This window comes from Rhinolophus sinicus, chromosome 18, assembly GCF_057876585.1.
Source record: "Rhinolophus sinicus isolate RSI-liver-muscle chromosome 18, RSI-T2T, whole genome shotgun sequence".
In the NCBI taxonomy this organism is placed as follows: domain Eukaryota; kingdom Metazoa; phylum Chordata; class Mammalia; order Chiroptera; family Rhinolophidae; genus Rhinolophus; species Rhinolophus sinicus.
The window spans coordinates 100,948,674-100,962,144 of record NC_142518.1 but is presented as its reverse complement, the minus strand read 5'-3'; the positions used below and the strand labels follow the sequence as shown (position 1 = coordinate 100,962,144).

Genomic DNA, 13,471 nt, shown 5'->3' with positions numbered 1-13,471 from the left:
AACAGTAATGCTAGGCTTACAGTACACTGAGATAGTAGAGGTGAATAAAAGGCCCATGGAATCACAGAAAAGGGAGTGACTGATTCTGCCTGAGTTAGAGAGTAATATATATCCTTGCATACTTATAAGGCAAGCCCTAAATTTTTCAGTTACATTAAATATGAAGGAGAATTTTAGGGCGGGGGAGGTTACTCCTAATTTCTCTAAACCAGATTGAGTGCCCTTGCTATGTGACTTCAGAATACCTTATATTTCTACTACCCCTACTGGTAATCACTTACATTGTAATTGCCTGTTTATTTATCTGTCTTAGGGCAAAGAACATGTCTTGGTTCCTTAGTAATGTATCTCCAGCACCTAGCACAGTACTTGCACAATTAATATATGATCATCGAATTAGCAGACCTTCGTATTTTGGTATATAGTTATAATAAGTTCCATTTCTCTGAAAACAAATTATAATGCAAATTATAAAATACTCATAGCACTGTTATTAAGGACACGTTAGGCCTGTTTACCCCATTTTTCAGAAATGCAGATTACCACGGGCCTAGCCATTAAGCAATTGGATCAGCACGTTAATGAGGTCAGCTGCAAGACATAGTTTGGAAATGTCCAAGATGCTAATCAAGTGTTCACTGTCTGAGACTAATGCCATGGTGCTGAAAGGGTTACCCGGGCCCGCAGCCTCGGCATCACCTGAGAACTGGTTGCAAATGCAAATTCTCACCTGAATCATAAGTTTGGGGACGGGGCCCAGAAATCTGTACTTTAATAAGCCCTCCTGTGACTCTGATGCCTGCTCAAGTGAAAATACGGAACTAATGGTTTTGAAAGTTGTGTTAGCACCAAAAACGTTTCTTCACGTGAATCTAAAATAGCCCATTATTTATATAAAGCATGAACGAGAGGGGTGTTATGTGCATACACAATGCCAAGTACATCTTGAAAATCAATTTAGAATAGTATTTTAAGAGTGAGATGAAAATGTTACACACCTTACCGTTTTCTCATACATTTTTTTCAGAAATATAATACATTCGTAGTTCAGAGCCTTAACTCTTTTGCATTATTTGTATTTTGATTCATTCCCATATTTGTGGTATACATATATTTTACCTGGATATGGAAAACTCATTTGCTGTTCCACACTCTTCTTGCAGGTTTGTTGGGCGAATCAATATCTATAATAATAGTCACGAGGCTGTTGCCAGGTTAGTTTGCTATTTCTTTAATCTGTCCTTGGAGGGGATATTTCTCCTTTAAGCCCATTGAAATAGCCAAATACTTTTTTTATAGGAAGAAATGTGAAGGTGAATAAATCTGGAGTAATCAGCCAGTATCCCACTAATGGGTCTTACGTAACTGGCCTTGTACATGGTAGGGTTGTGGTGATAGGAGCTGAGTAGGTGTGTCCTGGAAGGGGGGTGGTGTTGAAAGTGATGCTGAGGGTTTCAAAGTTGCAGAGCTCCAGACACTCTGATTGACATTCCCAAATCCGTTCCAGGCCCTGTATTTATTGTCCTTGGTTGGGCAGTGGCTGACGATATTGGAAGTACACCTGGAGAACAATGGTTTAAGGGAGACGCATTGAGCATGTAGGCAGTGGATCAAATGCTGGGAGAATTACCTGGACCTTTAAGTAAAATGAACGCTTAATCATTTATAATTAGGTAATTCATATAAAAAGGGATGTTTTCTTCCCTCTTCTATCATCCAGTTAATTACCTCAGCTTTTCTACTTTGCCTCTATAAACATACTCAAAAAGAAGTAAAAGAAACACCCCGTTGCCCAGTGATCTCCCGAAAGGCAGGTTTATCCTCCTCTCGCTATATATGTATATGTCAGTGTGTCTTTCCCACCTTGACGTTGCTTTCCCAGTCGTTTATCTTTCTGTGTCTTGCTGTCTGCTGCTTTGTCCTGTTCTTGTCTTGCTGTCTATGGCTCATAATCTTTTTATCTCTCTGTGCAACCGTTTACCTCCGTGTGTTGTTGGCTGCTCCTATACTGTGCTTCCTTCTGTGCTGTACCCTCAAGTAACTTCAGAAGGAAGGATCTTTCAGCTCTCCCTGGGGCGTAAGCGTGAAATAAAAGTAGACAGATGTATTCTGAACCCTTGACATAGATGTGTATTAGGGCAAAATATGTCTCCAAAGTTGATGATGCTATTTATTGGGCTGTTTGGATAAGCTGTGTTCATTTTTTATTTAGGTCTTTGGGACCTGAAAATCTCTTGTTGAAAGGAGCTACACTAAAAAATACCAAGAAGATATATGGTGAACAAATTTTAAGATATACTTATCGGAAATATGCTTTATAAAGCTGAGCATAAATAGTGCATGCATGTTAAAAATTCAACATGGCAGATAATTGCCACTTAATCTAAGCCTATTTTTAGGTGTTGGGAATTTATAAGATGGTAAACTAGAAAAATGACAAATTATGTAGAATTAAGTTTATAGTATAAATAATATCAACGGGTGAATAGAAGAGGGTTGAAAATTCCTGTTTTCATAAACTGAAAATAATTGATAGATCAACTGGGTGGGGAGTTGGTTGTAACCTAGTTTTCATTTTATTCTGTTATTCCTCAGGAGTTGCTGTTTACACTGGAATGGAAACCAAAATGGCTTTGAACTACCAAGGGAAATCTCAGAAACGTTCTGCTGTTGAAAAGTTAGTGTGCAGCACAATTTCTTTAGTTGTTATTGAACTGAAGTAGTTACTTCTCAGTAATTCTGAAGAACAACCATAATAAAAAAAAATCAATTATAATAGCAGCTATCATTTTGAGCACTTTTTATATTCCAGAAACTGTGCGTAGTGATCTGTGTTTCTGATTTGATTTAATCCTATGAAGTAATTCCTGGTAATCGATCCACTTTACAGATGAAGAAATGTCTCAGAGATAAGGGACTTACCTAAGTTCACATAGCTATCCAAGGGCAGGGTTTAGTTGAAATACAAATTATTCCCCTTTGCTTCTGGATAATGGTTTGGGCGTCCTATAGCTGCTATATGTAAGGAAATTCTATAACATGGATAATAAGAGGTGTGATCAAAGAATACAGTGAATATTTAAATTTTTAAAAGTTTATTACAGTAAAAACACATTGCTATTAATCCCTCTCAAAATACTCCCCCTCACTTTGAACACTCTTAACCCATTGTTCTTGCCACTTTCTGAAGCAGTTCTGGAAGTCCTCTTTCGTGAGTGTCATTAGTTGCACTGTTGTGGCTGCCTCGATGTCCTGAATTGATTCAGAACATTCCTTTCATGGTCATTTTTACTTCGGGGAAGAGCCAGAAGTTGCACAGTGACAGATCTGGTGAATAAGGTGGATGAGGACACACCATAATATTTTTATTTGACAGAAATTGCCATATACCAGAAGTTGTGTGTGACAGAGCATTGTCATGATACAGGATAATTTACAGCACACTTTAAAACACCTTCTCTCAACCACAGCTCACACCCGACTGACTGCACTGAACAGTTGAAACTTGTCACACAGTCACTAAGGTTCGATGCGCTGCTTCCCATACTGAAGATCCCTGCCTTTCCATTGGATGGCACTCGCAGCAGCACTCACCGAATTTTGTGATCACAACAGAAAGGCTCCGTGTCACATCGCTTCTGGTACAGCAATTTCTGTCAAACAAAAACATTACAGTGTGTCCTCATCCACCTTATTCATCAGATCTGTCACTGTGCAACTTCTGGCTCTTCCCTGAAGTCAAAATGACCATGAAAGGAATGTTTTGAATCCATTCAGGACATCGAGGCAGCCACAACAGCGCAACTAATGACACTCACGAAAGAGGACTTCCAGAACTGCTTCAGAAAGTGGCAAGAATGATGGGATAAGTGTGTTCATAGCGAGGGGGAGTATTTTGAGGATTAATGGCAACGCGTTTTATACTGTAATAAATCTTTTTTTATTTAAACATTCACCGTATTGTTTGAGTTCACCTCGTAGTCTCCAGGCAAATGTTGCAGTGGTACTGGGTGTCAGACCTTCAAGCCAGTTACCACTGACGTGGACTTCACTGTCATTGGCGTGGATATCCAGTACATCAGTGACACCTTCTCCATAGTTCTACTTTCAGACTAAAAGAATTCGCACTAAGCTTAAGAATTTCACATTTGCTCCCCCACGCTCTACTCCATATTTTTAGCATTCAGGGAAATTGAAACAACCTATTCCTTTCATAACAGTTGAATAGGTAATGGGGTGGGGGGGTGCGCGCGCGCACGTGCGCACTGTCAGTTTATAGGACCTTACTAAAGGGCGTGTTAAGCTAGTCAACCATTGCACTTTAGGGAGCATTGGTGACCAAACAGGTCAGGACTAGCTTCTCCATTTTACTATTTGAGAGTAATGCTTCAGCAGTGGTAACTGAGGTTCATAATACATACAGAATTGTCCTGTAGTTACACACTGTACACTGGAGAAGCTTTAGAAAACTGAAAAGTTTATACCTGGTTGATATCTTAAGTAATTAGATGGTTTTTCAATCCATACTATCTTATTTTTCAGATCCATTAATGCCTTCCTGATTGTATATTTATTGATCTTACTGACCAAGGCTGCAGTATGCACTGGTCTAAAGTATCTTTGGCAAAGTACCCCACACAACGATGAACCATGGTATAACCAAAAGACCCAGAAAGAGCGGGATACTTTGAAGGTAATTTGTTGTATGCTGAAATTTTTAACTCAAGCACTTGGTGACCATGCCACCCTTTATTGAAATGCTGCTCAGATGATGATACCTTGGTTGGTTTCTGAGTTTTCTCTTGGTTGTATGGTAGCCCTAAGCCATTAGATAGTTACATTTCAGAGTTGTTTTTATTTTAGGCTTCTGTGCTCGTTTTTAGCTCTTTAGTGAAGGGTCTTCAGCGATAAGGGTCAGAACCTAGCATGATAATATAATATGAACTTTTGATAAAGCATGCTATAGGAGCATAATGAATGCCTACGTATAAACTTTGCTCCTACATTTCTATCTCAGGGTGGGAAGAGCAGAGAACTTCAGGGAGTGAAAAAGGATTGAGTCAAAAGGTGCATACACTGAAGAAAAATTACAAAATTGAGGGTGTTTTCACATACTATGATAATTTTGACGAATGACATAGTGTCTTTGGGAAGTTTTTTTTTATAGCAGGAGCGGTGCTTTCAGCATTGAAATGAAAAGAAAGTTAACTAGTTTTTTGTATTATACTTGTTGGATGGAACTGTGCATCTGATTAGCTTGAACTATTTCTTTTGTTTTAGGTTTTGAAAATATTCACCGACTTCCTATCATTTATGGTTCTGTTCAACTTTATCATTCCTGTATCCATGTACGTCACAGTAGAAATGCAGAAGTTCTTGGGCTCCTTTTTCATTTCATGGGATAAGGACTTTTATGATGAAGATATTAATGAAGGAGCCCTGGTTAACACATCAGACCTTAATGAAGAACTTGGTCAGGTTAGAACTTATTTTTACTTAAAATAATTCAACAGAGTTAAAATATGTTTTCTTGCAATCTGGAATACCAATGTATGTGACCATTTCATGTTTGGAAATGTGATTTCAAAGAAAATTCCTTTATACAGACAGGCAATGAAGCCGAGCAGTGTTTTCATAGCTATAGTATCAGTTATTTTGCTGGCATTTTGGAGAAAGATCCGAATTTATCTGTTAAGTTTAAATAGTACAGCAATTCTTTTTAAAACTTGCCTGGTGATGTTAGATTATGAGTTACTGCTTTGGAACAAGAATCATGTGATCTTCATCACCAACTATAACCATTTAGGGATAGAACACGGGGTAGTAAATAAAGCTATACTATAAATGCATTTGGTTCCGTAAACTAGATTGACCAGATATGTCCTATTGACATTTTCTTAGTACATTTCTGATCAGATGGAATAGAGACCTAGAAAGCAGTTGTTTATTCCAGTTCAAAACTTTAAATGAATGGAAAATGTGAGGGCATGCACTCCTCAAAATGCTTTTTGCTTCATATACGAGTACCAATGTAGCCCGGCCGTGACCTAGTTTCTAACCCAGGTGCATTTGTTTTCTAATACAATGTAGTCCAGCTGTCATTCTTTTTTTTTCCCCCCCTAATCCTCCATCTTGAATGTCCGTGAGCAATACAGCTGTAATTCTTCAAATGATGTCTTAGGTGCTTTTCTTATCGGTATTGAGAACATTTTTCCCTTTGTCTGAATTTACTGTGTGTCATGGAGTGATCCTCAGAAGCCGAAGGAATTTGGGCGGGACTTGCATTTGATTCTCATGATATTTAGAACGTCAGGGATGTGGAAATGCCATTTCTATGACTGGGAAATGCAAATTCAGGTCATGGAACTGTGTGGCTGGAACAGGGCCTCACACTTTTTTTAAATGGTGCTAGTTTGCATCTGCACCTCAAAACTCTTCCTGAATTTAGTCCCCCTCCACCCCCGCTGTATTTCTGTTCTTTATGCAGCATTTACTTAAAGCAAAGTACCCTAATGATAACTACACCCACAAGGGTGAAAGGACTCCCCAGGTACCATTTTGTTGAAACCTTACTTCTGGGCTCCGGGATCCCAGGCCATGGAATCTGCATCCCACAGTGATACTGAGTCACTAAGGATGCAACAAGAAATGAATGAATGGATGCTTTTCCCTTAGGTATTGCTCCCAGAAGATTCTTTTATAGGCAACTTCAGCTGCAACAGCTGACCTTAGCCTTTTTAAACCAGAAGCTTTCATCCAGGGACAGAGCTATATGCATCGAACTACCCTAATCCCAGTGAAAGGCGTTAATTCACAGCATTTTTGCATGAAAAACAAAAATTAAGTTACAGGCCGCCTCTGGTGAGCTTTTCCCTGACAGCTAAGATTTTGTTGACTAAATCTACCTTTTTTTTAAATATTTTTTTTATTGGGGAAGCGGAACAGGACTTTATTGGGGAACAGTGTGTACTTTCAGTTCTTTTTTCCAAGTCAAGTTGTTGTCCTTTCAGTCTTAGTTGTGAAGGGCGCAGCTCAGCTCCAGGTCCAGTTGCCTTGCTAGTTGCAGGGGACGCTGCCCACCATCCCTTGCGGGAGTCAAGGAATCGAACTGGCAACCTTGTGGTTGAGAGCCTGTGCTCCAACCAACTGAGCCATCTGTGAGGTAGCTCAGCTCAAGGTGCCGTGTTCAATCTTAGTTGCAGGGGATGCAGCCCACCATCCCTTGCGGGACTCGAGGAGTTGAACTGGCAACCTTGTGGTTGAGAGCCCACTGGCCCATGTGGGAATTGAACCGGCAGCCTTCGGAGTTAGGAGCATGGAGCTCTACCCACCCGAGCCACTGGGCTGGCCCTAAATCTACCTATTTTAAATCTAGTGCCTGGCTCTTTGGATTAACCTACTCAAGGAGGAGCACAGCCCTCCAGGCTACTGCAAATAAAACACCATCACTCCAAATGTGATGCCTAATGCTCACCAGAGCCGGGTGGGACACCCAGGCCAGGTCCAGCAGCTGAGACTCGGAGCTCTTTCTCTCCTATCTCCACCTCAGCAGAGTTCGTTATGGGAATGTAATCTTGATCCTATCATTTAGACTGTATTCACACTGCAGAAAGTAAAGTGGAGCTTTGGGTAATGATCTGGTAAATTTGTTCAGTGAAAAGAAACTACAGTTTTCATTTCATCCGCTATTTCTTTCTCCCACCAAAACCTTCTTTTCTGGGTTTGATTGTCTTTTGGTCAAATCACTAAGTTAATAGCCAGACCACCACCTCAATTTATACAGTGAAAAAACAACTTGCCATTATCATCAGCTTATAGGTGTAGAAGCTACCCGAACGAAAACGCAAAGAAGTGTTGAAATCGTTTCTTAGGCCATTTAGCTTTCAATGGAATGGTACACACAAAATGAAGTATAACTAGTTTCCTCTTTGATGAAACTAGATAGGGCTTTTTATGTTACTGAAAGCAGTGTCCAGTAGTTCTCATCAACATCATTGCAAACACTTGCGTAAGCTCTTTAAAAATGACCTACATTGGTATTTTTAAAAATAGGAAGATGCGTTTAGGACAGTGTTTGACTTGAGAAACAAAGAGAAACAGACTGCTCACTCAGTTCAGTCAGAAAAGAGTGGGGTCTTTCACAGTCAGACATCGGTATTTTGGACAACCAAATGGTTTCAACCCATCTTGAAAAAACGGTCGGGGTACCCTTCTTCTTCCTGTCCCCTCCCAGTCTGACAGCTGTGCTTCATGCTGTGTCTGAGTCCGTACGTGCTCTGATTCCAACAGTTCAATCCAGTGGTTATGTATTGAACTTGTGTGTATGTAGGATATGTTGTTGGTATTGAGGTTTTGAAAGTAAACAAGAAACCCTTGGGTTGCTCACCATTTAGTGGGGGAAACACGCACAGCACACCTAACGATAGCAACGTGATGGTAATCAGAAGAATTAGGACACGTGGAATGATGGAGCGAGTCCAGCACTGGGTCATTTTGCTTAAGTCAACAGCAGTGACGATCAACATCTGTCACACCTTAGAGTTTACAAGCATATTTATTGTTGAGCTTTATTTTGTATTCTTTACAGCCATGTGCAGCAGGTTTGGTTATTTAAGGTTAATATTTAAAGTTCAGAGAGATGAAGAGGTATTTCCAAGGTCACAAAGTTAGTAGGTGCTGGAGCCAAGACTCCATTCCAAGTGTTCCATTAGGTTGAATGATATGAACATGTTTGAGCAATTGTGACCTGTGAAATAGGCAATTTCATGTGTTCCACCTTTAGTTTAGGGTTCTTTCTACCTTGGAACACCTATCTTCCTTTGGGTTTTCCACCCATAAAGTGGGGGGTTTGAGCCTGTTGATAGAGAGGGGCCTTTTTAGCTGGTTCAGACTCACACTACAGAGGAAGAGGCTGTGGAGAGAGTGGAGAGAGACAAGCCGCAGCCTGTCACTCTTTTTCCCTCTCTCTCTCCCTTCATGAGAATACGCACTTTTTAGTAACAGCCGATCCTCCCCTCCCCCTTTCCTGACATAGGGCACATGTTAGAGCGGTGGTTCTATGTGAGTTAATGCTGCTGGTACAATCCTGGGACCAGCAGCATTAAGTCACATGAACCAGCGCTGCCCCAAAGCTACTGAATTAGAAACTCGGGGCGGGTAGAGTCCATTGGTCTGAGTTTCAGCAGACCCTCCAAGTGAGTGGGATGCTTGCTATAGTTTGATGATTGCTGTATTAGTGTACAGTTTGTTGGCCTATAACTGTGAGACTAATTGTATGCAAATCCATACTGTACAACCTTTAGATATAGGCAAACAATTGCACTTTGTATTTGTAAAACCACCGCCTTTGACAAGTACAGGAGGCACAACAACCCAGCACAACCTTCAGGGGGAAATAAAGGTTAATAATTTTGATCAGAAAAAAAAGCCCCAAAGACCTTCATTTTAACTGGAAAAATGTAACAAAGGAATAATACCACTTGGATTAAAGAGAATTCAAACTTGGCTGGTTACGAGGGGAAAAAAGGGAAGATTGGAATGCTATATTTATACCAGTGCTGCTACCATGAAAAGCTTTGAAAAATAATTAGAAAGCAACTGCTGCTGGAGTTCATCTCTTTCTCCCTTACATAATAAAAACCTTAATCTTGTGCTTAGGCTTGTTCCTGTCAGCCCATAATTTTAACTAGTTAAGCATAAATTGCCAAAAAGGAGCATAAAATTGTGGGTTTCCAAATGCCAGATGTTATAAATAGAAGAGATAAAAACTGAGATAAAATGGAAATGCTCAAAATGGCTTATTTTACATGGAAAATTTACTTCAGAGCTTATTTTTTCCATTATTTATGAAAGTATGCTTATATTATACTTTAACCTATCATTATAAAACACTGCTTTTTTAATTTGGAAACTTTTGTGAGGAGTGTCTGAAAATATACATAGTATGTGAAACGGAATTTCAATTATATTTCTGATCATTATTGACTTACTGTGTCTACTAATTAACTGTTAACATTATTATTTCCCCTGTCCCATCTATTTTTTGTAACTCTTACACACATTATAGGACACAATACATTTTACTTCAATCCAGTATATTTATATAAAGTTTTACTTTTCAAAGAAAAGTTTTATACCCAAGTTAATTTAAGATCCTATCAGATATTTGTGTGTGTGTGTGTGTGTGTGTGTGTGTGTGTGTGTGTAGTAAATGGTCAGTATAGTCTTGTTTCCCACTTGGAAAATTGACTTCTCTTATGTAACTTCTTTACATCAAAACAGGTAGGTGTTAAATTGAAGGGCACTTAGTTTGATACAAACAGCCACATTTTTCCTTCCTATTAATCTTCTATATTTGAGTAGGTCTACCTTAGATAAGTGATCCTGTTTCAGTGTCTTTAAAAATATTCATTCATTTCTATTCATTTGACAATATTGCTTCTGTAATTACTTGACATTTGACAAGAAGTCTTAGAAAAGATGATTTTCTGTGGGTATGAAAATTGCTCTGCCTTCCACCCAACTAAATATGCATTTGTTTGTGTCCTTGTTTTTAGGTGGATTATGTATTTACAGATAAAACTGGAACACTCACTGAAAACAGCATGGAATTCATTGAATGCTGCATAGATGGGTATAAATATAAAGGTGTAACTCAGGAGACTGATGGACTCTCTCAAACTGATGGACCTTTAACATATCTTGACAAAGCAGATAAGGTGGCATTTTCTTCATTACCATTTTACCTTGAGAAATCAGTCATTGAGTGTGTTAACCCTGCATTGTGGAAATGAGGAATCTGGGCCTATCTTTCATGTCACCTTTCTTGTTTTCCTAACAGCTCTGCAACTGGTAAACAAGTAGAATTTTAAAATAGAGGGAGTTATAGGAAATTACATTTGGGTAAAACTTTCACTTCCCCGTCTGTGTGGTCGTAATTTTTCATGCTTTGGCTTTAAAAATAGGAGCTGCTCCATAAAAGAAAAAAGAAAAATAGGAGCTGCTCCGAGAATGATGTCTATTCAAGTCCCAGGAGTGTCTAGGCATTAAATGAACCAGAGTCTCCCTGCGCCTGAGCTGTTACCAGATTGTGAATTAGATACTGAATGAACTCTTTTAGGCCTTGAAGAAGTCACTGTTTTGGTATTAGGTGGCGCTACACTGACACGAATGACTCAACACAGCCCCTAGGGCATGTTAGCTGAGAACCAGGAATGCTGTTAGGTACTGGGAAGATAGATAGCTCATTTGAATATTAAGAATTTGTAAATTTCTAACTCAATTTGCTGGAAGTAATAACTTCCTGTCACATTAACTCACTAGTTTACCTCGTGATCACAATGAAAATAATATTTTTCTGTTACTTTTCAACAGAATCGAGAAGAGCTCTTTCTGCGTGCCTTGTGTTTATGTCATACTGTAGAAATTAAAATAAATGACGCTGTTGATGGTGCTACAGAATCAGCTGACTTAACCTATGTATCCTCTTCACCAGATGAAATAGCTTTGGTGAAAGGAGCTAAAAAGTAAGCATTTATGTTATTCTAGATGAATAAGTTCTAGAGAACGGCTGTACAAATTCATACCAAAGTTAACAATACAGTATTTTAGCACTTCAAAATTTGTTAAGAGGATAGATCTCATGTTAAGTGTTCTTACCACAAACAACAAAAAAAGAAAGAGACACAAGGAAACTTTGAGAGGTGTCGGATATGTCTCTTACCTTGATAGTATAGTGGTGATGGGATCACAGCTGTTTGCATGTGTCCAAACTGATGAAATTGCACACAGTAAATATTTGCAGTTCTGTGTATATCATTTATACCTCAGTGAAGCTGTTTCTAAAACCCTGAGATAAGTTGTAGAGAAACATAATAACAGTTTTGAAGAGGGGGAAAAAAATTAAGCACTTCTTGTACTTGTTCTGAGAAAGTGAAATCATGGAATAGGAGCTATTGTTTTTCTCTGTTTGCTTCAATAACCTTATCTTGTAAATATCCTTATTTAATAAAAAGCCAGACACCTTTATCTGAAAGTTTGAAAAATTCACAAACCCTAATCAATTAAGATCAAAAAGAAAATAGCAATGCATAGATATAACTTACATTACTATGTATGCATACCAGCCAGAAGTCTTAAGTGTTCGTGTTATATTTTACAAATCATAACTGTGGCCACTTTTTGTACAACACGTTATTTCTGAAGTGCTCCCTGCAGTTTTGACGTCATTTGGTAACTGATAGTCCCATTTTAACCATGAGGCCCAAGATGATTAAGTGACTGAAAGGTCACCCAGTATGTTAGCAACAGAATTGGAATTACAGATTGTATCTTCCTTGATTACATTTGTGACTGGGCTTTGACTTGCTCTATGTTATCATCTCAGACAGTAAAGGGAAGTACAGTTGTAGATTGAGATCATATGAAAAAGAAGAAATCAATAAACAAGTACAAGTAACCGCAGTGTGATGGAAATTAATCCTTCTTTAGAAACATACAAAGGTCTTTTTTGTTTGTTTGTTTGTTTTTGACAGGTATGGGTTCACATTTTTAGGAATTCAGAATGGCCATATGAGAGTGGAGAACCAAAGAAAAGAAATAGAAGAGTAAGTAACACTGTGTGATTGTGACGTCTTAACCCCACAGTCAACCTTAATTGAATTTATTATAGTAAGTGCAGCAAAGGAAACTGATCGCGTCTATAAATGCAAGACTCTGTTCTCCCACTTCAGAGTTTTATATAAATGTAGTCGGGGGAAGAGAAAGATGTTTTTCACAAAATGGCAGAAACTGAGATTTGAAGTCGAAATGCTTCCAATTTGGTTCACATATGGGTCCAGTAGCCTGAATGAGAGTCTGCCTGGACTTTCTTTCTGAAATAAAGATGCCATTTCAGGTCTCCAGCACATGGTACAAGAAAAATCAGCGAACATGCATGAAACCTTCTGTGCAGAATCCAACCAATCACTTTGGCATTTCAAGCCCAGCCAACAATGGCAGCTGTGGTGTCAGAAGCTTTGTCTTGTTGTAGATGCTCAGGTTTGAGTCTCGTAGCAATTACTCTGATTCTCCCCCCACTCACACTTTTTTTTCTTTTGCTACAGAGACCCCAATGAACTAAGCCAGCTTGGCTTAATAGCAGATTTGAATTGGGCTCTGTGATTAATTTGAATTCCTTCATCTGAGCTTGAAATGTAATTATCCGACTTACATTCTGGCCCCCAGCATCTCATGAGACTCAGCTCAGAAACCTGTAACACATGTCGATGCACTTGGGGCATGTGCATCTTTGAGGAGGGCTGCACAGAAGCCAGAGGAAGGCTCTTTGGCCTGACTCACAGCAGTGCCCGCATCTTGGCCAATACCAAATGAGATGCTTCATGTAGAGATGTCGTACACACGTGCATTCCAAACCAGTGACCTCCTCACTGCCATCAAAAGGAAGCTTTGTAGTGAATACTTTGTAGGTCAA

The 13,471-nt window shown here is 39.1% G+C and overlaps 1 protein-coding gene across 9 annotated transcripts in view; it reads left to right on the top strand.

Moving 5' to 3' along the window:
* The window catches only part of ATP11C (ATPase phospholipid transporting 11C (ATP11C blood group)), a 165,583-nt gene that overhangs the window by 97,706 nt on the left and 54,406 nt on the right, over nt 1-13,471 (top strand). For all 9 annotated transcript variants that reach the window (XR_012493555.2, XM_019750470.3, XM_019750469.3 and 6 more), the window contains 8 exons: nt 1,164-1,214; nt 2,213-2,277; nt 2,596-2,677; nt 4,543-4,693; nt 5,281-5,478; nt 10,557-10,718; nt 11,374-11,525; nt 12,534-12,605. Coding sequence is in view for 8 of the 9 variants with exons in the window: in XM_019750470.3 (XP_019606029.2) it covers nt 1,164-1,214; nt 2,213-2,277; nt 2,596-2,677; nt 4,543-4,693; nt 5,281-5,478; nt 10,557-10,718; nt 11,374-11,525; nt 12,534-12,605 (933 nt within the window). In the remaining variant the exon portion in view is untranslated. The remainder of the gene's footprint in view (nt 1-1,163; nt 1,215-2,212; nt 2,278-2,595; nt 2,678-4,542; nt 4,694-5,280; nt 5,479-10,556; nt 10,719-11,373; nt 11,526-12,533; nt 12,606-13,471) is intronic.